Below are 26,049 nucleotides of genomic sequence, written 5' to 3'. Positions count from 1 at the left end.
GATCACATAATACAATATTCACTGATCTGCTACCCTTGGAAATACAAAAGTAATTCCGCTGAAGATTTACTATGGGATTAATGTAGTGACTCACCTGCCCATTTTCACTTTCCTGACTGGCGAGGAGCTCATATGGCGGATCCACAAAGTAAAGTGTGTGTCTGGGAAAGCCTGGGATGATGTTGCTGAGCTGAAAGCCAAACATCACCAGCCAACTCTTCACATCTGCAATGAAATATACAATATATAGAAAAGGAGCGTATAAGCTGTGATTTTGCGATAAAAAGGGTCATTTATTTACTGATTATATGGCTGTCAATCGAGTAAAAACCTGAATCAAATTAACTGCATTATGTCTTTACATTTATATTTACATTATACAGTATATGCACTACCATTCAAAAGTTTGAGGTCAGTAAGATTTAGGTTACACTTTATTTCGAGGTGTGCGTTTTACAGTGTAATTATATTTTAAAGTACTGTGTAATAATAATTAACTACATGTACCTACTAATAGGGTTAGGATTAGGGTTTAGTTTAGGGTTGGTTGCATGTAAATATGCATAATGTATAGTTATAACTACAGTAATACACTGTAAAATAAAGTGTTACCTAAATTTAATAAATAATAATAAAAAATGTTTCTAGAGCAGCATATCAGCATATTAGAATTATTTCTGAAGGATTATATGACACTGAAGACTGGAGTAATGATGCTGACATTTTTTTAAAAATCGTTGCTATCAATAAATAAATAAATAAAACGCAGTTATAATAAACGTAATAATATTTCACAATATTATTGTTTTTACTGTTTTTTTTTTATCAAATAAAGGCAACCTAAGAGACTTCTTTCAAAAACATTAAAAAGCTTACTGACCCCAAACTTTTAAACGGTAGTGTATATGATGAGCATTACGATTACATCTCTGAATATATTGTTTATGTCCATAACATTGAGCATTAGATCAAAAACTGTATTTATTTTATCACATTATTTAAAAAAAAAAAAAAAGAGACTTATTTAAAGGACTAAATGAACATGTAAAACTGACAGCCCTAAATAACTAATAAGTTGACAAAGCTGCAAATGCACCCAATCATAAAATCATCAAGTCACCTGTGACATAGTTCTTCACATCCAGCATGTCACTGAGCGGGTTGTTATTCTTGAACATGTACAGGTTGAAGGGTGCCAGATCTTTGCCGATCTTCTGCCACATGGTGTAATCAGGCGATGTCCATCTGGCCGCTAAAACATCATAGTCTCTCTGTGTGAAATGCACCAACTTGGTTAGTGAGTCATAAAGCCCTCCATGGAAGCCGATGACAAGCTGGAACTCAGGGTTCGAGTCGTGGTACACCTCCCCATAAGCAGTGTACTGCACCTGTTTGATCATTTGCCCATTGCTGCTGAAGACAGCCAGTGGCGTGCCGGTGTTGTCAGAGGCGATGTAGTACTCCTCCCCACTACTCACCTCCATGGCAAACAGATGGCCCTGCAGGTCATAGTACAAAGAGCTGATTTCTGAGCTGGAGTGGTTAAACACATGCGTGACCCGAGTCGGGTTGTTCAGGTCAGCATAAAAGAACTGGAGGTGCTGACCCAGACTGTTCTTAGTAGACACCCTGCGTCCGAGCCCGTCGTAACGGTACTGCACGCTCCATCCTCCAGCTGCACGGCTGTAGGCGCGCACCAGCTGGCCTTTAGAGTTGTAGTCAAACACATCGCCGCCCCTCTGGCTGAGGTAACCATCCTCGTCCAGACGGTACTGCACGTCACCGAGCCGTGTGATGCGGTCTCGTAGGTCATAGCGAAGCGGCATGAGTCGGGCACTGTTACCCGGGTTGAGCAGATGTAGGTTGCCGTTTAAGTCGTAGCTGTAGCGCCAAGTGGACCAATCATTCACTTTGACACCGCTGAGTTGTCCGTCACCGTCGTACTCATAGCGGTACTGCGTGGTGTTGGCGTATGGGCCGATCTTTAACTCTCGTTTGATTACTCTGCCCATGTTGTCGTACTGCACCGTCATCCAGTACATAAGAGAGCGAAAGATCTCATACTGAACCTCTTTGATTCGCCCGTGAGCATCGAAATGCTTGCTAAGGGTCATCACAGCAGTGGTGATTATCTGATTGATGTCATAATAGATGACTCCAAACTTTCCAAAGTGCTCTACTTTACCGGAGATCTCGTCATAGCGGTACAGATCCACAGGAAGTGGCGTCTCGCTGATAACCGGCTTCATGCTGGCGATTCGGAAACTATTGTCATGGTAGGTGTAGTCGAAGCGCGCGTTCACCATACCTTCTTCCGAGAAGCGATAGATCTGTTTGTCGATCAGGGGGCCCATTTTACGATAGCGAATCGTGCAAGAAAAGCCACCGCTCTGCAAATTGACCATTTTTAGCACTCCTGCTGTCTCGTCATAGCCAAAGGTGATGGCTGTGCTGTCATACAAGATCTCTGAGAGCTTGGCCAGCTTGCCGTATTTGTAGAGGACACGACGACCAGTACCCAGGAAGTAGGTGGCCTGGGGACGTCCATCCTCACTGAAGTCGTAGATGATGGACGCGTTGCTCTCTGGTGGGTTGTAGGTGTTGCGGATGTAGCCGATGGAGACGTGAGTGAACATGGTGTGACGGGCAACGCTAGGCATGGTGACAGCCGTGATGCGGTTAGACGTGTCAAACTCAAAGATGTATTGTCTCTGACTCTGCAGAAGCAGCACCATGGACTGTGGAAAAAATATTTTCAGAACATCATTATCACATTCATATTAATTAGCAACAACATCTTTAGCAAGCTGTCATAATTCAAAATGAAATCAGGCAATATAAGCCGCTTTTACACTGCCGGGACAAACTGTTCTCTTTGCTTAATCATTCCATTCCGTGCCGATCCGGCCCAGCCGGAATGGATATGGTTTCATTTTCCACTGAGGGGCTGATAACAGAGTTCGTTGGAATATAATACAAATGTGAAAGTGAAAGTGTCGTGACATGTAGCCAAGTATGGTGTCCCATACTCAGAATTTATCCCATCCAAGTGCACACACATAGCGAGCAGTTACACATAGCGAGCGGTGCCTTGCTCAGGGGTCACACCTCAGTTGTGGTATTGAGGACGGAAGAGAGCGCTGTACATTCACTCCCCCCACCGACAATTCCTGCCGGTACTTATAAGTCTAACTCTCTAACCATTAGGCCACGACTGCCCCGAAACATGTCAGTTGTTGCCTTGATGAGTTTACAGACGATTTTATTATTAATTTGTGTTTGCGTCACTGAAATATAGCACGCTTGACCAGCTAAGGAGAAACTGGTAGCCAGGCAACAGATAAGTGACCAATCCTGAGTGGCAATGTCACTACACGCATTCTACCAGCACGGTTAGCCAACTGTGCTGAGAATTCAGGGCTGAGACGGTTTGTAATCGTGCCGTACTAGGTTCAAGTGTAAATACAACCAGAACCTTTCCTTACCGTTCTTAGAACCGTTTGGCCTGACAGTGGAAAAGCGGCTATAGTGCTCTGAATGTTGGAAAATTCAATTAAAAAACAATTACTGAATGAATTTTGTATAATATGGTGTTTTTTTCCTATAACAACCCTGCTTAGAATTAAACAGCGTTTTATTTGTTTTAATTAAAAAAAAAAAAAGATAATATGGAATTTTAGTTTTGTTAGTTTAATTACAGAAATGCACTAAATTGTGTTTAATATATGCTTCAATATATTTCAATATTTTACAGGAAAGCAAGTAAAAAAAAAACTGTTGAATAATTAAAATTTTATTTATTTTATTGACTAAATAAAAGGCATTAAAATCTGAAAACAATATTCCCAATAACCTTACTTTAATTAGTAATCTCACCTTGTCCAGGTAACTGTAGCTCCAAACCTTTCCATCTACAAAAGAGCGCGAGAGTATTCGGCCTTGTGGGTCAAACTCTGTTCTCTCACTCATACTGCCTCGGTGCAGACCCACTAGCTGGCCTGTACTGGAGTACGACACATTCACCACTGCAAGGCTGCTGCTGGGCTGCCATATTGCTGGTCTGCCCTGGGCATCATACGTGATCCTTAGTGTGAACTTCCTGTGGTCGTCATAGATCTTCTCAGTCCGTGTGTTCCTGTCGAAGTCTATTGACAGTAGATTGCGCCCATGTGCCTGCAAATTGCACAAATATTTGGCATGAAAACCACTCCATTTGGTGAGATGATTAGTTAATCTAACAGATCAGGCAGGATTCTTGCACAACTTTGCTTGCAATGAGCACAGAAATGTGAAAATAATGTACATAATCACAGTAATTAAAATCTTAGAGGGAGTGCCCACCCGAAGTTTCCTGCCAAACACAGTGACCTTGCCCTTGGACAGCTCTTTGCGCAGTCTCCACTCGATGGAGTTCAGACCGTTGTCAGTGGGAAGGGTGATGTTCCTGCGGCCGATGGTGGGACTCACTGATCCTGCCAGGATATGGGGCTCAGTGTGGTAGCTGATTCCCATCCCATTGGCGTACATTACTCTTAGTGTGCCATTGTTACACAGTTGGTAGCTGTTCCGTACTTGATCTGCAGGGGGCAATAGAGTGACATAAAATTACCATAAAATTAAGTGCAAAAAATATTTCATGACAAATTTTCAACATGACAAGAGGACAAAACGACAACAACAAAAAAGGCTTGATTTATTTTGAACTCATGAAAGGGCTGTGGGGCATTTATCAGCTCAAGAACAGTCTGGCTGTCTATCTTTGGATCATAAAAGATAACAAGAGAAGTGCTTTGTTTATAAGAAATGATGTGGATCCCTGAATCCCTTTGTTTCAGAGTGCCACAAATATTTATGCTTCAGAACATCCACTATAAATAAATTACAATCCATGAAACTAATTTATGAGCAGAAGGTACATTCATAATTGGAGATAATATCACTTATAATTTATAAGGAACCTTTTAAAGGCATTTAGTCAATTTATTATTCGCCTCATGAGCATGTCAAGGTTAGATTCAAAAGCATCATCAGAGGGATGTTCTCCTTGGACTAAATCCTCTGTAATTCATTTAAAAGGTTCCTCCCCCATCCTGTGTTATGTCTGGTTGTATTGAAGTTTTACTTTTTTGTTTAGTCTGCCATGGGAAGGAAGTAAAACATTTTTGCTTTCTCCCTCTGTCTTTTGTACTTTCATCTTAACAGATGAAATAAGCTTTGGGACAGTGGGGTTTGTGGCTGAGGGCAGATGGAAGACAGTGAATATTTACTTGGGATAAGGTAATGAATTTGTCTCAAATCATATGCATCACATCAAAACAAAACTGTAGTGCTAGGCTTGGGAGAGAAAACAAATGCTGTTTTCTGCACTGAATCATACTTTCGCTTCCAGCCTCCCACATGAACGTCGGGGGTATCTGTATCTTGCCGAGTAAGTTTGTAGGCACTGATATATAAAACAATTAAGTTAAAAAATGAAACGAAATATGAAACCAACTAAACTGAGCACAGAATCATTTTCAAAATGATTTATGAAACCCAAAATTTATTTTCAAAAACAGCTACTGAGCAGACATACCTTGCACAACAGTATAGGAGGCTTCTACTGACGAAAGATTAGTGATAACAGTGACGTCATCATCTCTGTTGGAGCTCTCAATGTCAATGTTGATGGATTTTTCGATCTCTCTATGCAGACTTGTAACCATTCCCGTTGGGTACGTCACATTGGTTAGTCTCCCTTCACTGTCATACCTGAAAATATACTAAATGTTAGGAAAAGGCATTTTAAAGTTCATATTAAAGTGAAGCACTGGGGACAATTATAATTATGCCCAAAACCATCTAAAAAAAAAAAAAAAAAGATGAGTTATGTCTTTGCTCAAAACAAGTCTAATAAAGTTTGCTGGACCAAGAAGGTCAGGCAATTTTTTTGGTTTTAGAAGAATTCAGAAGCCAGTTAGACCAGCTGAAAACAAGCATAGTCCGGCTAGAAGACCATCTAAGAAAAAGAAAAAGACATCATGCACTTCTGATATCTTTAATGCTAATGTGAAGTAATTAACAAGCGGGTAAAAATTGGTTTACTTTTCATGTAGATGTTCTTAACAGAGCCTATAATAGTAGAGGGTAAGGACTGAAGTAATGTGGTCTAGTAATGTGCAGACAATCACTCCATATGGGTTCAGTGTTATCCCTGCACTCTCTCTCTGTGTAACATTACATTAGGGAGCAGAACTGGATCCTGCCACAGATCTGTCACAGTCTGGCTGATGTCTGTGCCAGTGCAGTGGAGTATGGGGAATTCTGCATCATCAAGAGCACGATTGCTCTATCCTGTTCCTGGAGATTTACTTTCCTGCAGAGTGTTCCAACTCTAATCAAACACACCTGAAAAAGTTAATCAAGATCTTCAGGTTCCCTTGGAAATTAAAGGCAGGTGTGTTGCGGCGTTGGAACAAAACTCGGCAGGAAAGAGAATTTATCCAGCATTCCCTTCAAAGTCAAATAAATGATCATCCTACATGATATCTCTAGCTTTTAACTATACAGTGTTTTCAATATTTTATTTTATTTATTTTTTTAATATTTTTGTGGGAACTGTGATACATTTTTCAGAATTCTTTGATCAATAGACAGTTCAAAAGAACAGCATTTATTTGAAATAGAAATCTTTTGTGACCTTGTAAATGTCTACTCTGGAACTTTTTTAATTAACTTGATGCTTCCTTGCTGAATAAAAGTATTAATTTCTTTTAAAAAAGAACTGCCCCCAAACTTTGGAGCTGTAAACTACAAAAAGACACAAAAGACCAATTCTAGCATTTGTAAGCAAGTGTATGTTTATCACCAGAGAGGATCATTTACAGTCTCTGCAAACATCTGCAGATGTTTTAAGTAATGTAAGTTTTGACTCATTTTATTTGCTTAAGAGTGAATGTTTATCATTAACTTTGTTCTTGTGGCATCCTACACTCTCATTTTGTTAAACTTTTCCATTTTGCATTCAAGCTGTAGATTTGACTACAAATGAAGTTCTTTTTCAAGCGCTTTAGCAAGAAGAAAGTTGGAAATTCTGACTCTCCAAGCTGAATGGAACATATATAGAAAATGCTACACATAACTTCTGTTGAGTGTGTCATGCGTAGAGTAAGAATTAAATGTACACACAGAATGTCATAAACCACAGACACACAGCAACTTACTCATAAAAGGTTGTCCAGCCTGTCTCGTCTGCCTTTGTGGCTAACAGGCCAGTGTTACCATTGTATCCCAGCAGAACGATCTCCTGGTTAAGAGCAGAGATGGAGCGCAGGCTTCCTGAAGGATCCAGTCCCAGAGTAACCACCTGATTTTCAGGCTGTAGGATGAGCCTGAGCAGTCCTGCTCCACCCTGCCCTGCCCCATCCCTACGCACTTTCACTGTATTATTGCAGTTATCCACCACTGTGGCCAGCTCTCCATCAGGGCCGTAGCTGAAGTTGTAGAGGGGCAGGCCTGTCACAAGACTGATGGTTTGTAGGTGGAGACCCTCCTCGTTAAACACATACAACTCTTGTTCCTGCGGGGACGCGACCTCATATTGCCCCAGCGCCGAAGGTCCTGGTCGGTTAGTGCGCACAGCGCGGATTCGAATGTTATTGAGATCTGCAATGTAGAGCGTGCCATCGGGTGAGACAGCCAGAGACATGGGGGAGTTGAGGCTGGCATCTGTAGCGTAACCGTCGTCCCCTGCAAAGCAGTTACAGTTGACGTCATTCTTGCAGTCGCACTCTGAGACAGCACCAGCCAGCAGTGACATCTCTCCATTGGTGCTGACTTGCCGCACACGGTTGATCTTCTTCTCGTCTGTCTCGGCGATGTACAGCACGCCCGTATGGGAGATGGCAATAGCTGTGGCGCTCTCCAGGGCGGAGTGGATGGCCAGTTTGCTGAGGGAATAGTCGATGCCAGGCACCTGGCAGTGCATAGGCCGCCCAGCGATGATACTCACTTGGTGGTTTTCAGTGATGCGTAGGATAACATTGTTCTCTAGCACATAAAGAGAGTTATCCATGGGGTTTACTGCCAAGTCAGTGGGCCACTCCAAGCGCACCTGGATGATAAATGAATTCAAGTTGAAATTAATCTTTCAGATTCACCAAGCACTTTTCTTGTATCATTTTCTTGGCTTCTGATTAAGGTTTTGCAAGCCTGCTAGACATGATTAATACTTGCATATCTGCTTTGAAAATTCAAGATTACAAGAAGTAGATTCTGACATAAAAATGAACCATCCAACTTCCTGTTTCTGACTGAGAATAATTTATAACGTGTGCTGAAGGCTTGCTGACCTGACTGACATCCATGCTGGAGTCGCAGCTCAGTGGGCGGACAGCAGTAAGGTCATTTGCACCCAGTAGAGTAGAGATGATGCCGTTTTGATCCACTTTCCTAATCATAGTGGCATCCACAAAGTACATAAGCCCGTTCTTATCTACAGCAATACCTGAACAGAGAAACAAACAGGTAAAGAGTCAGCTAGGAAGTTCAGGGGTGACACACACTCAGTAACCCTTTGCCTGTCAGGCTCGTTTATTTTTGTCTTCTGTGTTTCTTAATGATCAGAGCAAGTGAATCTTTGATCTGGTTTCAACCTGTTCTAAGTTTATCTTCAGGCTCTGCTCAATTCGTCTTTCCCTCCCAAGTCCCTATCCTATATAAGCTAGCAAATAATACACGTCCATCAAGCGTCACTCCTGTGTCAACCCATCAATTCCCCTTATCAGTCACAGAAGGCAGAGCAGACGAGAATATCTCGAAGTGCTGACAAGAAGATGCTCATAGAATGGACCTGTGTAGGTGTATGATGCAGAGGGGTTTGAACAAAAAGACGGGGAGACAAATAGCATGAGGGGAAAGACTGAGTGCACTTGACTGAGCATTTTCACTGTGAAGTCATCTGGGAATCGGTAATGAGGCCTGTGTAGTCTGTCACCTCTCTACTCTCTCTCTCTCTCCAGAAGCTCAAATTCAACATCACGTACAGAAAATGTGACAATGTGACATCCTTGACAGTTTGGTGTCAGACTGGCTATTTTTTCCTTACACCAAACCTGGATTTCATTTTCAAAACCTGCTCTAACTTATCGCTGTACCTTTATCCTTTCCTTTCTCGTTGCAATATATTTGTTTTGGTTGTGCTTTAATTCCAGTTGATGTTGAACTTTAGATTTGTGACCCATTGCATGTATGCAGAAATTATATTCAAACACATTTATAAATGGATCTTTTTTTTTTTTTTAAATTATGAATTTTTGGTAACACTTTACAATAAGGTTCATTAGTTAACATAGTTAACTTGATTTTGTGGTAAAACTACAGACTTCTCTCTGGTGATGTATGCCAGACTATCATTTAGTCTGCTTAAACCCTGTCCCTTTCTTACAATCAACCGCAAGCCTACATTCTGATCTGCATTAATCCAATCAACAACCAAATGCATAAAGCCCCTGTCCTATATTTTTTTATTTTTAGAGAATCTGTTTCACTTGGATGTACCTCACTATATGGAAGAAAATATCTGTCAATACTTCTGTTTCATCACAGCCTTATTCAAGTCTCACTGCTGTCTAGAAGAAACTGAAATATTCAAAAGAAATTATTGTGATTTTTCTTTCTATGTAGTCTACCTAAACACAAACTCTGTTTAATACAGAAATATGCTCGCAGCTCTGAACTGTAACATCTGAGAGTTAAAAGAGCCACCACATTAAGTAACATTATCTTTGAGAGACAGACAGCGAGAGAGAATACCAAGAGACTCCAATAATCGAAGCCAGAGACTCGCACTCCCCATAGCACATTCAGAAATTAATTAATAGCTTAAGGTTGAACGTTCTCTGTGATTGTGGAAGCAGCTGGAGGATAAGGCTCTTTTTATCCATGTTAGGTGTCACTGCTACAAAGGAAACTGATGTAAAGACAGCCTGCAGAAACATTTCTTCACCTCAGACACATGTGAAGATGTTAATGTGATTTCAACTGATGTGAAGGGGATAAACCATGCAATAAGCTTTATGACTGAAACAACTGATTTAGCTTCTGTATTTTTTAACGTTTCCACCTCACCTTTGGGACTCATGAGAGTGGCTTCTACAGCTTTTCCCCCATCCCCGCATCTCTCGTCAAAAGGAAGGCACTGCTCTCCTGTGCCAGCCACCACTTCAGCATTGTCGGCCAAAAGCCTTCCCCCTGTGAGTGATCGCACCTTGTAGATTCGCCGTGAATTTGTGTCAGAGATGAACAGAGCCCCAGAGACTGGGTCCACAGCCAGGAAGTACTTATGAGTCGGGTTGTTACTACGAAAAATGAGGTCATTACGGAGTCAGTCCTGCAATTATGTAATTAGCTATAATGTGTTGCTCTATCATTATATTGAGTGAATAATCCAACAGAAGAGTTAAATGTGAGAAACAAACTTAAAGTTAGAGGCTCACCTATGTCGAAAATCCTTATTTCTGTAAATGAAGAAAAGAACAAGAATCACAATTATGCTGCTAATAAGATGACATGCCAAAAAATACATTGTATATTTTATTTAAGAGTAAACTGATTTAAGAATAAAAAAGAAAGATTAAATTATGAGTAAAACATAATCTCCTCTGGCCCTTTTTCAATACCTGAGCTCCAGTATGCGTGTCGTATTGAGGTTGGGATATACTCTGCGTACGAAATTCAAGTCTCCTACATAAAGGCTGCCATCAATGCCTGCTGCCAGGGCTACAGGTGCCAGCAGCTTATTTCCATCAGCCAGGCCATTACAGCTCGGGCATGAGATGCTTCGCCGACGCCCATTACCCATGATGCTTGTGATGATGGGTGGCTGCTGGGACACAAAGACGTTCTCACCGCTGCCCTTATGAAGGATGCCTGGTGTCAGACGAATAAAGAAACAATAACCATTTAAATGGAAAAAAAGAAAGTGCCATTTTCAAAAGACCATTTTAGCAAAAGCTGTTTACCTGAGCCATTTATGAACATTACAACCACATTTTCAGGGGATTACATTAAATTATTGATCAAAACAACAGGCTCTTCCACTAAAAGCAGCCAGGCATCACATTACATCAGATTTCCTGTGTGTCAGAGAGGTATGGCCCTCCCCACACTCCAAATCTCAGTCTCAGCTGGTCTGAGACTGGTCTGGAAAAAGTGGAGTTTAATCAGTGACAATCAAGACTCTAATTTTAAATGAGTATAATTACTTATTACCAAACAAAGTTTACAAAACGATCAAATATTTATCAAATTTCGGATTAAAAAAAATAAATAAAAAAAAAATAAAAATAATAATAATATAAATATGTAACCAGAAATTCCTTGAAGCTCAATTAGAAAGAATTATTCAAGGTTTCTAGTAAAAAAAAATAAAAACCCAACCAAACATTTTAATAAATGTCTTTTCAATTTTAAAAGACCTTTACACAGAGCGTGCCATTGTAAATACAGTACGTCTATCCTTCACAGACTCATTTTCATCTGCGTTAAATTCAATATGGTGTCTAACCTGACTAAGGTCTATTACTTCAGTCTTCAGTGTTACATGATCCTTTAGAAATCATTCTAATATTGATTGATTTGGTGCTCAAGAAACAGTTATAATATAACTGTATATATATATATATATATATATATATATATATATATATACACACACACACACACACACACACAGATGCATTTTGCCCCCAGATTAGAACATAAGGCTCATACCACTGCGCAGGTTGAGTATATGGTGTTTGTCCAGAGACCAGCCGCCCAGATTGGAAGGTTCCAGCTCATAGCCCTGAAGCATAGCCGTTCTCTTCTCCCACAGCACCAGACTAGGACATGATTCATATTCATACCCCACAGAGACTTGAGAGAGAGACAGAGAGAGAGAGAGAGAGAGAGAGAGAGAGAGAGAGAGAGAGAGAGAGAGAGAGAGAGAGAGACAAAGGGGAGTACACAAAATGTATCAAAACAGCATTTAATTAATTAACTACATGACAGGCCAGTATTAGAGATGATTAATTTACATACAATGCAAGCAGATTGGATGGGGAGTCTAGCTGGGAAACAGTGAGGGAGAATATAAATATTTATTTGAAAACCACATGCTAAATTAACAGTAAACAATTTCTGAGAAACAATAAAAATTCAGCACTTTAGAGACACACATATAAGGAAACTAAAAGCTATAAGTGACCCTGCAACAATCATCACAACATTTCTCTTTCCTGCTTTGCCGACTGCTGGGCAGAAGTAGGACATATCAGGTTCTGGGCAAGCCTTCACAAATCACCACAGCTTGGGTGCTTTCACAACCACAAAGCACCTTGGTAAAGTGTGAACATGATTTGTTCAGACACCCTGTGGCTGGACATGACTTCAGCTTTCACTTTTCAAACAGGACTGTGTGATCTGTTCTGCTGCCACAGGGTCATTGCAAGATCTGTGTTTCCACAAAAACTTTCCTTCCAGTTCATGAAAAGTGGAGCACAACTCCATGAATCCATTAGCATAAATACATATGGATATATACCAACGAGGCAGGTGAGAATTTATAGCTGCGTGAGGGATGCGAGAGGGACTGTGGGTATAAGAACCCCAAAATATAAATGAAAAAGACTCAGACATAGAGAGATGGAAGGTAGACAGGCTGAGAAAGCAGGGGAAAGACAAAGAGAGATTAGTGGGTGTTATAAGGAGGTCACACTAGACAGAATGCTGTTCTCAGCGTTTCCCTCGGCTCACCGCGGCTGCTCTCTCAACCTGTGTGTTTCTCTGACAGGGACGGTCAGGCTGAATGATCCTTGGGTCCTACGTTCATACGGATGAGCACGTATCCTGTCTGATGTGTTAACTCTCTCTGTGTTCAGTCAGCAGAGTGACCAATTAACCATGCCTGTTTAACTGGTGTGTGTCTGTCCAGGATGCTGAATGGTCATTACAGCCAGCCAGGGTCCCAAATTAATAACTGTCAATTGGCAAATGTGAGTAAATTTTATATTTGGCAGGTGAATTTCGCAGTGTCACAAGCCAATCTGGAGGGTGACAATTTTATAATGGATCAGTTGGATTTGTGTGTTGTGACATGGAGAACATCTATCAGTAATGTGATTTACAGTAGTGAAAAACATATTTGTATGATAAGATGAATTTGAAAAATGGTGCAGTGGAGAGAAGGCACGATTTAAGTTCTCCAAAGCATGAGAGCACTTTACATTAACCGTTTCAAAAGAGGCTTATAAGAGCAGAGTTTAATGTGGGCTGGGTACTGTCAAGTGCTGACATCGTTTGTGCCATTTAATGCTCTTGAGAGATGTGTTTTATGCATTTACCAGCACATAACTTACATTTTACTGTTACAGTCCTTTTCTGTAATTCTAATGAACTGAAAGTCAAGCCTATTTTTCTATCTGCCAAACAATTTGTATTAACAGTAGTGATGCACTGAAATTATTTTTTTTTACCGAAACCAAAATTAAAGTTTTCATTTAGTCTAAAACTGAAACCAAAATAATATTTATTTAATTATCAGTTAATCAAATTTATTTACTAATCAACACTCACAAACTGAGTTGTATATAAACATTAAACTGCATCTAAGGCTTGATTACAGGCTATAGATTTCAGTAAATTGTACTGTGTCTTTCTACATACCTTCTGATGTTCATTCATGTTTATGTTGTACTATAACTAGTAGTAAATGAGGAAGATATGATTGGTTCATGTGCACAAAAAAGACAATGACACAGTTAAAATGTGCCATCTGAGAAGCATCACTGTTTCAGTCAATTATTCCAGCCTTTCAAAACTGTTTCAGATGGAAATGAATTTTCACTTTCAGCCAAAACAGTTTTGGCTGAAATCATTGAGGGAAATGGAATATTTTCTGTTGTTGAAATTTTGGTGCATCACTGATTAACAGCAAGCTGTGTCAAAAACATCACTGAGTGAGCATTTGCTCATAAACATCAACCAATGGAGCACAATGGAGTAATAATGTTCACTAAAATAGATATTTGAATAAAATGTTTGTTTGGAGGTCAAATTCACAAAATTATATATTTTTTAAAAACAACGACTGTAATGGGATAACATTTATGAGGAAACTGTGTCAGAGCATGTGTGCCAATAACTAAGCCACACATTCAGTCATAATCAATTGTGCGTGCTTACCCACTGCATCAGAGAGGCCGTAGACACGCTGACCGTATGCATCGGTCTTGTCCCAGATAAAAGTGTAGGCGAGGTTAGGTGAGGCATGGAACCACTTTTGGAAAAGGTGGCCCTCCACCGCAACCATCAGATGGACTTTGACTAGGCTGAGGGGCACCACGGCTTGAGTCATGGTGATCTTGAGCAAGGAGCGGTAACCTGAGGTCCGGGAACTCAGGTGACAGAGCTTCAGGCTGGTGCCAGGAATCTCTAGCTGCTCATGGAGAACCTGGCGGACAGATGGAGGAATGAGTTTCATGTCATAGGAAAAGGGTATTTTCAAAAAAAAAAGAAAGAAAGAAAATGATTAAGAAGGTCATAGGGTAGAAGAAAGACTAAGAAAGATGAGAGGAAGGGGAAATGCAAAAAAAGAGTATAATTAGAGTGAAAATGGTTGATGAGGGATGACCTGTGAGTTTTGTCAGGTTAACAACCTGTCAGCTAATTTAATGACTAAAGAGAGAGTGCTGAGGGAACATGAATAAAGTGAAAAAATAGAACAATATTTGGGACACTGAAGTGAACAAAATTGAAGGGTAAAGTCTAACTGAAGATTCCCATCAGTGCAAAATGCATTAATCTGCTAATTACAGTAATGGAGGTCTCAAGGAACAAAGGATCTCATCACACCTGTGTCTCTGGAATGACGGACCTCTCTCCTGGCCTGGAACTGAAGAAAGAGGAAAGGGGGGAGGCCACCACCACAGGATCAGGCCTCACAAATCCACTGAGGTCACAGCCTGGGATGGTGTTCTCTTCTGTCTTCAACATCAGAGTGTCCATGGCATAGAAAATGTTCCAAGGGAGCCACACTGTGCGCTCTTGACTCAGAAACGGTGCTCGCTCAAAGCGTAGGGTGAGAGAGGCTCCACCATTGGCAATGAGGTCAAATCTAATGACACAAAGAGAGAGGAAGGGGGAGTGTAAAAAAAAAAGTACTTGTGTTATTCTCGGTTATTGATAGCGCCATTACATTCCGAATGCTTTTACCATTAAAAAGTGCCATTTCGCTGGGAGGGATAATTCATTGTTTTGATATATTGCAGTCATTTCAATGGAAAGACTGAGTTTACTCTGCTCTAAATGAATCTAATAAAGATTTGTTCAGTTAGCATGTAGCTCTCTAAATCACTAGAAGCTTATGTAAACAAGTAAGTCACAAAATAAGGCTTGGCGGCAGAAATAATTAAAGTGTTTCAGAGGGGAAAGGATAGTGTGTTGCTTGGATGATGGGCTTGGATGTAAGTACCAGGGTCTGGCAAAACTGATGAATTGGCTTCTTTTCAAATGAATGAATGAATCAATCAATCAATCAGTCAATCATCTTGTATCTATCTATCTTGTATCTATCTATGTTGTCTTTTCACAACATTCAAACAAGGCTAGCAAGCCAACAATCAAAGTTTGTCTTGACAAATCAATGACATGAATTGCTTACATTCAAATTGCACTTCAGCATCCATTTTGATACCTCAATTCAAATTCAGAAATTGATTTGGAATTTAAGAGGCATTCTCAATTAATTTCTGAATGGCATTCAACACTGCAAGTAATAAAATGAACTACAGTGAACTTACGTTCCATCCTGGCGTGTGAGGGTGTAGCCATACTGGGGGTACTTCACAAATGACACATTAACTCCCACCAGCGGGGTTCCATCTGTAGTCACCACCTGACCTCTGATCAGTGATGCCAGACTGGAGAACACAGAACAAACAAGAAAACATCAGCTGCTCTATAACCAATAAATCCAGAGAGATACCATCAGTCAATCAAAAAAAAAAAAAAAAAACAGCTATCAAAAAAATCCCATAAATTTCTTATTAGTCAACTCATCTGTCAGTCTTTCTAAGAAATATACAGTAGAAAGAAACAGGAGGATGTTGTAGCACCACTGACATCAATCAATACAGTTCCTAAAAATAGCTCAGGGTCACGAAATAACACAAAACTGACAATAACTATCTCAGCACTCAACAGATATGGCGTAAATTGTGTGTACTTCAGTGGATATATCATTTTTCTCCTACCGTACAATGCAGGAGACATGACATTTACCCACTTATCAAGCAAGCAGGTGGGAAGTTGTTGTGTGCAGTAGAGCAAGTTACCTTGCGTTAAAGGGATTGTCTGCAGGGATTATATGTGTGCTGTCCCGGCCCACTAGCATCTTGACACGGTCATAGAAGGAACGGACTTTTTGCTCAGGGTGCTGGCCTTGCTGGATGACCTGTAAGGGATCCCTAGACCCTCTACAAAGTGGACTGTTTTGGCAGGGACTTTGGATACAGCAGTCTGGATCCATACAGTCAGTCAGACCATCTAAAAGAAACAAAACAGCGGTGTGATGAGTAATGCCATATTACAATGGTGCACAATCAATCAGAGCTGCCTAAGGCTGCAAAAGATTTCTCCCTTCATCTCTTTCTCTGTAGAAAAAAAAGAAAGAAAAACATTCTTCATCTGTTGAACAAGAGGCCGTTTCATCAAAGTGTTCTCGTACGTTTTGAACACAGAGATGTTGGATTTGAATTTTACCTCTGTCCCGGTATTCATTTACCAAAGAGTTCGAAAAGTGCTTTCTTCTTTCCCTCACCTTTAGGCTTTGAATTAAATTACTTACAGCAGAACATCTGACATTCTTTTTGTAATTCCTTGTTTCAGATGAAAGCCAACAGTCCAGCTCTATTTATTTTCTGAGCATAGTCATCATAATTCAAAGGTTAGCTTATTCCTATGAAATTTATAAGAATTGTGAACAGAGATATACATACGGACAGACAGAAAGTTGCCACGTCTGGTTAGCATCGCACATTTACCTCCAAAACCTCAAACGACTGTGTACTGAACAGTCACTCTCATTCCACAAGAGCATGAAATGAAATACATAAAAGCTGTGGTGTGTAATTTGTTTGATGTTAAAAAAACTTTATCCTATGGCAGTTTAATTTGTTGAGACAACTAGTAAGTAAGCCATTCATAAGATGACTTTGAAAAGCGTAAATACTGTGGTGCTATCAAACTCAATTAATGGTGAGGTTGGGTTGAGACTACCTGTTTGCAGGAACAAACAGGCAAACAGGGTGAATATGTCTATGAATCTGCCTGTTAATATTTTTGCGTAATTCCTTTTGGAATTATGTAAAATACAAAGAAATTACACACAGCAGCTGCTCCTGAAATTACACACAGCAGCAGTTCTTCTGCACATGTGGCTGTTCTTATTACATATAGTCTTTGACACAAAGTGCCCAGAGAGTAAACAAAAGATCTCTCACCTCCTTCATTGTCTTTGTTGTCTGCACACGAAGTCTCCATGGCGACATTACAGCCCGTGCCTCTCCATCCGGTTTTGCACTCACAGTGCCAGCTGTTTTGACCCAGCAGACACTGTCCATTTCCATTACATCGGTTAGGACAGCCATCTGCAAGAGCCAGAGAGAGAAGGAAGATGGATTGAGAAAGGCAGAAATCCATCACGCCAGTCATTAGGGCATTGATATGTCAATGATTGTGACTAAAAGTTTTGGAAAACAAGCTAGAAATAGTTTCTAGGCTTTAGGTTTGCTTCAAAGTTGAAATAAATCAAATTGAATGGAATCAAATTTAGAACTAAAATAAATGAAATTACTATTGAATATTTACTGAATATATTTATAAAAAAATATTTTGTGATTTTTAAAAAAAAAAAATTAAAATCATTTTGGCTTTTAAATTCTTTTCTGGTTATGTAGTTTGTTTAGCATCTTTTTTTATTTTTCTAAGTTTTCATAAATTGATCTTGCCAATCAACTTTTTGTTCAGTTGTTTATTTGCTTAACTTTGAATCTACACTGAAACAAAATTAGTAGATGATTAAAAAAACAGCATTTTGGCATTGTTTGCCACCTGTTCGATTCAATTTTATTCAAAGAACTCTGAGCCAGCACACAAAGCATATTAACATGAAAACTGCAGACATAATCCAGACAATCAAAACTGACTGCCACAAATGAACATGAAATGCAAATCAGAATTATCATTTATGTTAATATGTATCTAGGTTTTCAAACTTTTGGCCGTGACACAATAGGCAGACACGCACCAGTGCTCACACACATACATATCTGCCTCCAATGCGCTCAGTGCCTGTCTGAGGGGATGAAGTACAGTATATGAAAAGCATTACTATTCACACCTCAAATCAGTTCAAACTCTGTGGGCAATTAAATTATCTTCGGTGGTCTCCACTGATAGACGCAGTTGGTAGCAAATGAATTTATCAGAACTCATCCATTCAGGAGGGGATATTTGTAAAGAGCACATACACTCTCCGACTGTTCATTTACAGTAGCTGATTTGATTTGTCTGGATAGAGAGCAATGCTCTTATGTAAGAATGTGGTTAGGACAGACCAGAGTCTACAGATCAGATTAGGACGGCTCTTTAGTTCGAGGTACAAATGTGTGTGTTTGTGTGTGTGTGTGTGTGTGTGTGTGTGTGAGAGAGAGAGAGAGAGAACCTTTAGAAAAAGAACATAGTGTGGGAGAAAACAGAGGTATGGAAGTTTGAAAGATGTTTTATAGATAGAGACAGAAGTGCTTTGATAAATATATCACAGGTTTTTGGAGTGAAGCGTGTGGGTGTTTAATGTATGCAGTTAGGGGATAAACAGTCACCCTAAAAGACAAAAGGCAGAAAACAATCTTGTCACAACAGTTTTGAGAAGAGCGTGGATTGATGTGAATGTTTTAAGGAAGCTCTCTCTGGGTGAGACAGAGACTGAGATATACAAACACAAAGAGAAATAAAAAAAACGAAGCACTATTCTCCTTCAGCCGCACCAGTCCATAATTAAGCACCCTGGAGGTGTGACCTGACATTTCCGAGTCATCAGGAGTTTTGTGTAAATAAAACATGCGGTCTAAACTTCTCAGCACTGCCGTGGGCATCGTCTCTTACCTCGCTGTAAAACGAAAACCATGCTGTGACCTCACACTGTGTCATCAGAAACCATTGCTGTTGCCTCAGAGTTTAATCTCCAACAGTTAACACTTCTGTTAGCGTGTCAAAGCCTCAGCTTATGGTTACCCTGGAAACACGGCCTTTTGGAAGGAGCCAGTTTCCTTCATCACAAGGATATATAGTATTATTGGCAGCTGACTCTGCACAGGTGACACTTCAGATGATTTGTGATGCGGGAAAATGAAATGGACTTGATCAGAGGAGTGTGAAAACCCAGCATGCACTGGGATGCATTCAGCCATTGTGACTCAAATCAAATGTTGCTTTAATTAATGTAATTTTCAATGTCTGGGGTCCTTGAGATGCCACATTAACAGCCTGCTATGCATCGATTGTCACGCAATATTGAGCTGAGAGAAAAGTCACTTAGCAATGATTGCCTTTTAAATGGAGCTGCCATTTTAAGCAGCCAAATACTTATGAAACACCAGGACAGCAAAATCTATGGTGACCATTGATCTTCCTCATTGGGCAGCACTGAGTAGGTCCCCTCTTTCATGCCAAAGGCCAGTCGATTCTCAGCACACTAACTAGAATAAAGTGGGGTTTCACAAACTATTAAGCTATCTGGCTAAAGTAATGTGGGTTGACTCTATTGTAATCTACTTAAAAAGGAGCTGAGATTGCCTTGAGTTATGGGTCAGCGCACACGGTATGAGAGGGATACGCAAAGGTGAGATGGGGAAAAAAGCACACTGCATAGCAACAGTCAGCCACTGATGGATGGAGATGTGGATAGAAAGAGACAGATGGACTGGTGGAAAGGAAAAAAAAACTGCAAAAAGAAAGAAAGAAAGAAAGAAAGAGTAATTAATGAAGGAAGGAAGGAAGGACAGACGGAGAAATAAATTGTCTAAAGGATGGGATATTAAGGGGGAGAAAGAATGTGTGGAAGAGAAATCTGGTCCTCCACCTAAACCGGCATCCGTCCACTGGCCTGCAGCCCTCTCGCCTTTAAAGGTCATAAAATAAAGGTTAGATTCATAAATCCTCCAAATTCGCCTTAGGTAGAGACAGATAAAGTCCCACAGGGAGTGAGCACCTCCTGTATAAAACGCCCTCTGTCTGGGTTTTCCCTCACCTATACTGTTCCATGCACTACTACAAAGTCAAATAACATCCTAAACTTCCACAGTGTGAGGAGCTGAACATTTTTACTCAAATGGTTTCTGAACTTAAGCAGAGAGGGGATAATGTCCTGTGCAAACTAAATGAGCTCTCACTGAGGTGTTTGGGAAACCTGTTTGGAAGCATTCAATCATTTTTTCTGCAATTTCTGTTTTGACTAATGACAGAAAATGTGCATTGCAGATTTAACAAATGCCATTCTTTAAAAGGACAAACAGATGTGCAGTTGGGAAGCCGGGATGCATTTGTCTTGTATGCTTCTTTACCCAGGGTGGGTATGGTTTCCACTCATGAGCCAATCATGCATTTGATCAAGTGTAACTCACATCCACTCAGGATACCCTAGCATACAAAGTCAATGCCTCCAGCGGCCTTTCATCTGCAGTCATTTCGGCCAATTAGAGATGCGCATTTAAATCGAGTAACTATTGTCACTAGCTCTTGTTCCAGACTCGCTCCTATCCACTGATGCATGAGCATTCAGGTGATCACTGTGGGCCCTGCAGTTAAACTCCTCATTATCCTGCACTCCCTGCAAACACACCATACTCCCCCTTCTCAGGAAAGCACACACACTCCTGCCCCTCCATTAGTATTCATCCTATGAGTTGGAACTCATGCAGGCGCTGAGACAAAGTCATTACCATGCCTCCTGTGGTCCTGCAACCCTGTGTGCCGAAATATGCGCAGTAAAAACGTTGCTTGCTGCTCCAGACCCACTCTGCACCAATGGCTCATGAAATTTCACATTTACCTTAGGATCCACTCCCTCCCGATCTCTTTACTTGGATTATATGCATACCTCAGATAGAGCAAAATCTTTGTCTCCACTCTGCAGTTTCCTCTGTAATTGAGCTCTTTTGTCTGAGGCAGACTTGATGGAAGTAGAGAGTAGGATGACTTGCCTCCTGCATCTCTGTTTTGTGCAAACATAAAGCCAGACTCAAACAGACTGCAAAGAGCTGGTGTGCCCTGGTGAGCACTACTCTACCTCCAGTAGAAACTGCAGTGTACTTAAAAGCGTGTATTCCCATTATGCTTAGAGTCATGTAGTTGGCCCAGCCTTTAACTCTGCTCCTTTAACAGTTGGAGGGAATGGGGGTGGTGTACTGTAGTGGTTACAGCTCAAGTTTATTAACCAGAGTTTGCCAGTTCCAACAGCAGTTCCACAAAAAGCCATCACTATTGTGCTCTTGAACAAGGCACTTAACCTCATGTTATTCCAGGGAAACAGTTCCTAATAAGTTTTTAGCACCATTCTGCACTGTAAACCCCAACACTCAAAATAACTAATTGGTTTGAGTAGGGCAAACTCAAATTAAACAAATTAGTTCAATCAAATTACCTTTTATGAGTATTTAGAACTTTCTTTTTCTTTTGAGTTCACGAAACTGATGCATTTTAAGTAATCTGAATTGTTTCATTTTTTTCAAAACTCACTGTTTTTGAGTTTTATGAACTTCTTTCTTTTAATTTAGACAAACTTAAATTTACCTGAAACTGGGCTGGGATTTCTATTTCCCAGCATGCTTTGCCATGACACTCAAAAGGGAGAGTAAATGATAAAAATTAAGTGTATATAATGTTTTTTGTGCAAGATTAATGTTAAGTGGGGGATTTACACTGTGTTCCAAATTATTATGCAAGTGACATATCAGTAGGATTTCAGTACAATAAACATTCAGATTTTAGTTTTTCTAAGAAAGTGTTTATTTATCCATGCCAACTGCCAGCCTGCATGGAGAGCTTCTCAAGACTCCAGAGACACCAGCAGCTTCAAATACCTGTTTGCTGCTCAACACTGGCTTTTTTTTTTATAGCTGCCATTTTAATACAATTATTTTTTTGACAGGAACTTTCCTTAATAAGCCTTTATCTGACCGAGTTCTGCTGTGCTCTAAATCACTCACAAATCTTATGATAATTCGATAATCTCCATTCAGTTTTCACACAGTATTAGTTGTTTTGTGGCATATTTCTTAACTTAAAAATTGATGTAACTGATTTACCAATTTATTCAGGTTTACAGTGTATGAATTTCTTCAAAGATGCAGAAATTAATTCTACCTATAAAAAAGACTGTTGTTACTGTTGTGCATAGTATTCTTACTTTACTGTGGTGATAACAAAGCTCAGTACTCAAGGGAGCGATAGAGTTAACTTAAAATGTCATTAAACTGTGTTAATTCTTTTCAGTTAGATATTTAAAAACACGTTACAAGATCTAACTTGCTCTGCAAGATTATCTTCAAACCGTTGCTCCGTTATGGCAGTAAAAGCCTGACAGACCTGACAGACAGGCTGGTTGTGACAACATGGCAATGTCTTGGCTCATGAATTTTTTCAAGGAGACCCCTATATAGACCTCCCCCCCACCACCACCACCACTCCCCAAGAAAAAAAATCAGTTGTCAAGTTCTTAATAAATGCAACAACAGCAGAAATATTAAAATAATAGCATTAACAACTATGTCTGGATTTGACTTAAAACATAATGTTATCTAGTAATATGCATTACATGTTCAAATAAAGTATTGACCAAAATGTTTTATGAATGATAAACCTAATATTCCAGCTTTTAAACCATTTTTAAGAAACAGGATGATTATAAGTATCTTATCAGCTCAATGAATAGATACCTTATTATCTGAATTGTTTAGATTTTTAGAATGCACATTAGCTTATTTTTAACTGGTAAAACATTACAACAGCGCATAAAAATGCAACCTGTTTCACAAACAAAAACGGCAGACAGGCTGAATGAAAATGTAAATCCACTCTCTGTCAGTAGGTGGCGCTTATGGAATAGCAAAAATAGATCTGTTTCCCTGGTAACCTCTGTAAACAAAGCAGTGCTGTGCTTATAAACACTATGTGTTACATGGAGGGAAGAAGATGAAAAGAAAATGCCATCAAAACTTTTCTCAAGGCAGTCAGTTCCCTTCAGAGATACATTCGTAGAATTCATTCATACTTATAAATGAATCAGACATCACTTTCGAAGCTCAGGTAATGCTGTTGGAGAGGGACATTTCAAAAGCAACAAGGTGCAAAACAGATGATTAGAGCTATACTATCATCAGCTGACAACAAGAATATAAACACACACGCTGAAGAACACAGACTAGCACTATGAACCTACTCGACACAACATTCTACTCCACCACGGCTACTCTACGAACAGAAGCACACAGTCGCTATGCAGCCAAGCTGTCAGAGGCGGGGGGGTTGCTCACAACCAGACTAAAGTGCAGCTAGCACTAGTCACAGTACGACGAGGTACAATACCTTCAATACTCCCATCCCAAAAGTCTGCATCAGAGAGGACATTCAGAGAGAACAAAAATGCATCATAACAAGGAGACAAATGAATACATGTTTTTGCTGCATTTGAATCAGTTAAAAACAGAAGAATTCGAAGAAATAATAATTGAAACTTAAGATGAAAGCACAAGGCTTTTTTAGCCTACAGAAAGAGTTTGGCGACGATAAACATACTTCCTGTCATGGCGTACAATGGGGAGAAGGATTAAAGGCAGAGCACTTTCAGTCTTTGTCATATCATCTTTGGAGTGACAGACAAACATGCACACACACACCCACAGATGATGATAGAAAGGAAAACTCTGGCTTTTGAGTCTATTTTTGAGAGAGAGGAGTCAAGGAAATAAAGAGGTGTGACTTATCAAGGTGAAGACGCCTCTACCTTTCATCAGCCACTGCTATTCCGCAAGGACTTTTCATTACCCAGCAGCCCACTCATCTGCCTCTGCTGTGTGAGGCGTGATCAAACACGACTAAGTCTGTTCTAAGTCCAACACCAGACAGAGGAACAGTCTATTTCTGCTTAATAACCCTCACTCCACACACTATTGCACCTGAGCACAGCCATCATTGATCTTTTCTACCAGTGGTGGGAATCTTTTGGAATCTCACGATTCGATTAAAATCGATTCTTGGGGTCACGATTTAATTAAAAATCGATTCTCGATTTTGAATCAAATTTCGATTCGATATATGCATAGATCTGATTTTAGATTTGATTCTAAACTAAAATCCCCCTCCTCCTTATACAGTATATAAGAAAACATGTGCCCCCAATTAATTGATATTAAACACAACTCATAGGCGTAATTAAACTTTAATTAAAATTTTGTTGAATTATAATTTTTCAATCTCATGCTATTGTTTTACTTCATCGATCAATTTATAACTTATAACTGTTTATATTTGTTCCCCTGGTACAGTTTTGCCATGTCTGTTTATTATATTGCGATTTTAAGGAGCTTGTTTAGCTTTTTTTTGTGATATCTGGCAGCTGTGGCTGTGCGCTTCTTTGTTCTGTCAACATCACTTTATTAACAGACATTTAGAATATCGATTTTTGAAATTTATGAAATGATTCGAATCGTTAGAAGACAGAATTACGATTCATATGTGAATAGTTTTTTTTTTCCGTCCATGCCTATTTTCTACACCCTGCTATTGATGATTTCTCCTTAGTCTGTCTTTTATGCCCTATTTACAACTCATATAAACTTACACAGAGATTTAAAGGGAAGATTTTAGTTTGATATTCTCCACTATTCTCTAAAATAGTGGCTTAAAACTTCTCCTCCAGAGATTTAGGCCGACTCTAATGACGCACTTAATTTGTACTTGTGGTCTTGTGATGACTGTCACTTGTGTCTGTGGTTTTCACAAGACTGTAGGGCAGGTTGTGTTTGATCCAGCTCCTGGTGGGCCTCGTTCCTACAGAGTTTTAGACAACCCCTGCCATAGGGTGTCCTATTTTAATTTTTTTTTATTTAGATGGGTACTCACGAACGCCTGCTTTTGTAGCCCCAATAGTATGTTCCCTTTATGCACACTTTTGCGGACTAGAATCCGTCTCAATTTACGTCACCAAAGTGTAGACTCTGAGGAAGACCACACGCATTTTGGACAGCATTTGGGACAGGTTTTAGAGTGATGTACTGTATACCCCATCCTGATGGATCAGTCAAGGATGATCACTGGAACCACCAGTATAAAGTTTTCCTGGAGTTCTCCTAAATCCCTAAGCTGCATGCAAGTAGGTCATGTTCCTGGATCAACATCCTTTGCTGGTCCTGGAGAAGGCTTTCCTCAAACCATAGTCTATGCCCAAAATGAGAGAGCAATGATAACACTATTCTAGACCCTAACCACTAACTGGTTGATAAAAATGTTGCCGTGGGACCAACACGAATGATCCAAAAACAGGAGCCTCTTGTTAAGCTTCAAGCATAGAAAAGAGGAGGAACTCTATATAACATTCATGAGAACAGTATATAGGCAGAGCATGTTGCGTCTGTTGTAATGGTGAGTGCAGTGAGCAGGAAAAGGTCAATGCCTGAGTCAGGGGTTGGCGTATGCCTACCGATGGTGCAGTGTTCTCCGTTCCAGCCCTGCTCACACTCGCACTTCCCATCTTTACAAGTGCCGTGCTTCACGCAGAGTGGGTTACACACACGCTGGTCGCAAGCCGCACCCGTCCAGCCCTCTTCGCAGCGGCACGAACCACCCATGCATACGCCGTGTGTCCCGCAGTCAACCGAGCAAACCTCTGAGGACAGAAGGATAGAGCAGTATTAACACAATTGACATATCAAACATCAGAAATCAGGAATAATGAAATGAAAGGTTATGCTAAAA

The 26,049-nt window shown here is 40.1% G+C and overlaps 1 protein-coding gene across 11 annotated transcripts in view; it reads right to left on the bottom strand.

The window, feature by feature from the left end:
• The window catches only part of tenm2a (teneurin transmembrane protein 2a), a 298,870-nt gene that overhangs the window by 2,299 nt on the left and 270,522 nt on the right, over positions 1-26,049 (bottom strand). For 9 of the 11 annotated variants that reach the window (XM_051918420.1, XM_051918424.1, XM_051918425.1 and 6 more), the window contains 18 exons: positions 25,775-25,960; positions 23,662-23,685; positions 17,520-17,666; positions 16,353-16,563; positions 15,819-15,938; positions 14,872-15,133; positions 14,203-14,470; positions 11,752-11,895; positions 10,659-10,908; positions 10,476-10,496; positions 10,108-10,337; positions 8,331-8,485; positions 7,203-8,092; positions 5,576-5,751; positions 4,342-4,577; positions 3,877-4,173; positions 1,121-2,738; positions 95-225 (listed from right to left, as the gene is read on the bottom strand). In XM_051918420.1, the coding sequence (XP_051774380.1) occupies positions 95-225; positions 1,121-2,738; positions 3,877-4,173; positions 4,342-4,577; positions 5,576-5,751; positions 7,203-8,092; positions 8,331-8,485; positions 10,108-10,337; positions 10,476-10,496; positions 10,659-10,908; positions 11,752-11,895; positions 14,203-14,470; positions 14,872-15,133; positions 15,819-15,938; positions 16,353-16,563; positions 17,520-17,666; positions 23,662-23,685; positions 25,775-25,960 (5,366 nt within the window). The remainder of the gene's footprint in view (positions 1-94; positions 226-1,120; positions 2,739-3,876; positions 4,174-4,341; positions 4,578-5,575; positions 5,752-7,202; positions 8,093-8,330; positions 8,486-10,107; positions 10,338-10,475; positions 10,497-10,658; positions 10,909-11,751; positions 11,896-14,202; positions 14,471-14,871; positions 15,134-15,818; positions 15,939-16,352; positions 16,564-17,519; positions 17,667-23,661; positions 23,686-25,774; positions 25,961-26,049) is intronic. The other 2 variants (XM_051918423.1, XM_051918426.1) reach the window with 1 other exon arrangement.

The sequence above is a fragment of the Ctenopharyngodon idella genome, chromosome 14, assembly GCF_019924925.1.
Source record: "Ctenopharyngodon idella isolate HZGC_01 chromosome 14, HZGC01, whole genome shotgun sequence".
Classification (NCBI taxonomy): domain Eukaryota; kingdom Metazoa; phylum Chordata; class Actinopteri; order Cypriniformes; family Xenocyprididae; genus Ctenopharyngodon; species Ctenopharyngodon idella.
The sequence above is the reverse complement of the archived record's forward strand: the minus strand, read 5'-3'. Positions and strand labels throughout refer to the sequence as shown.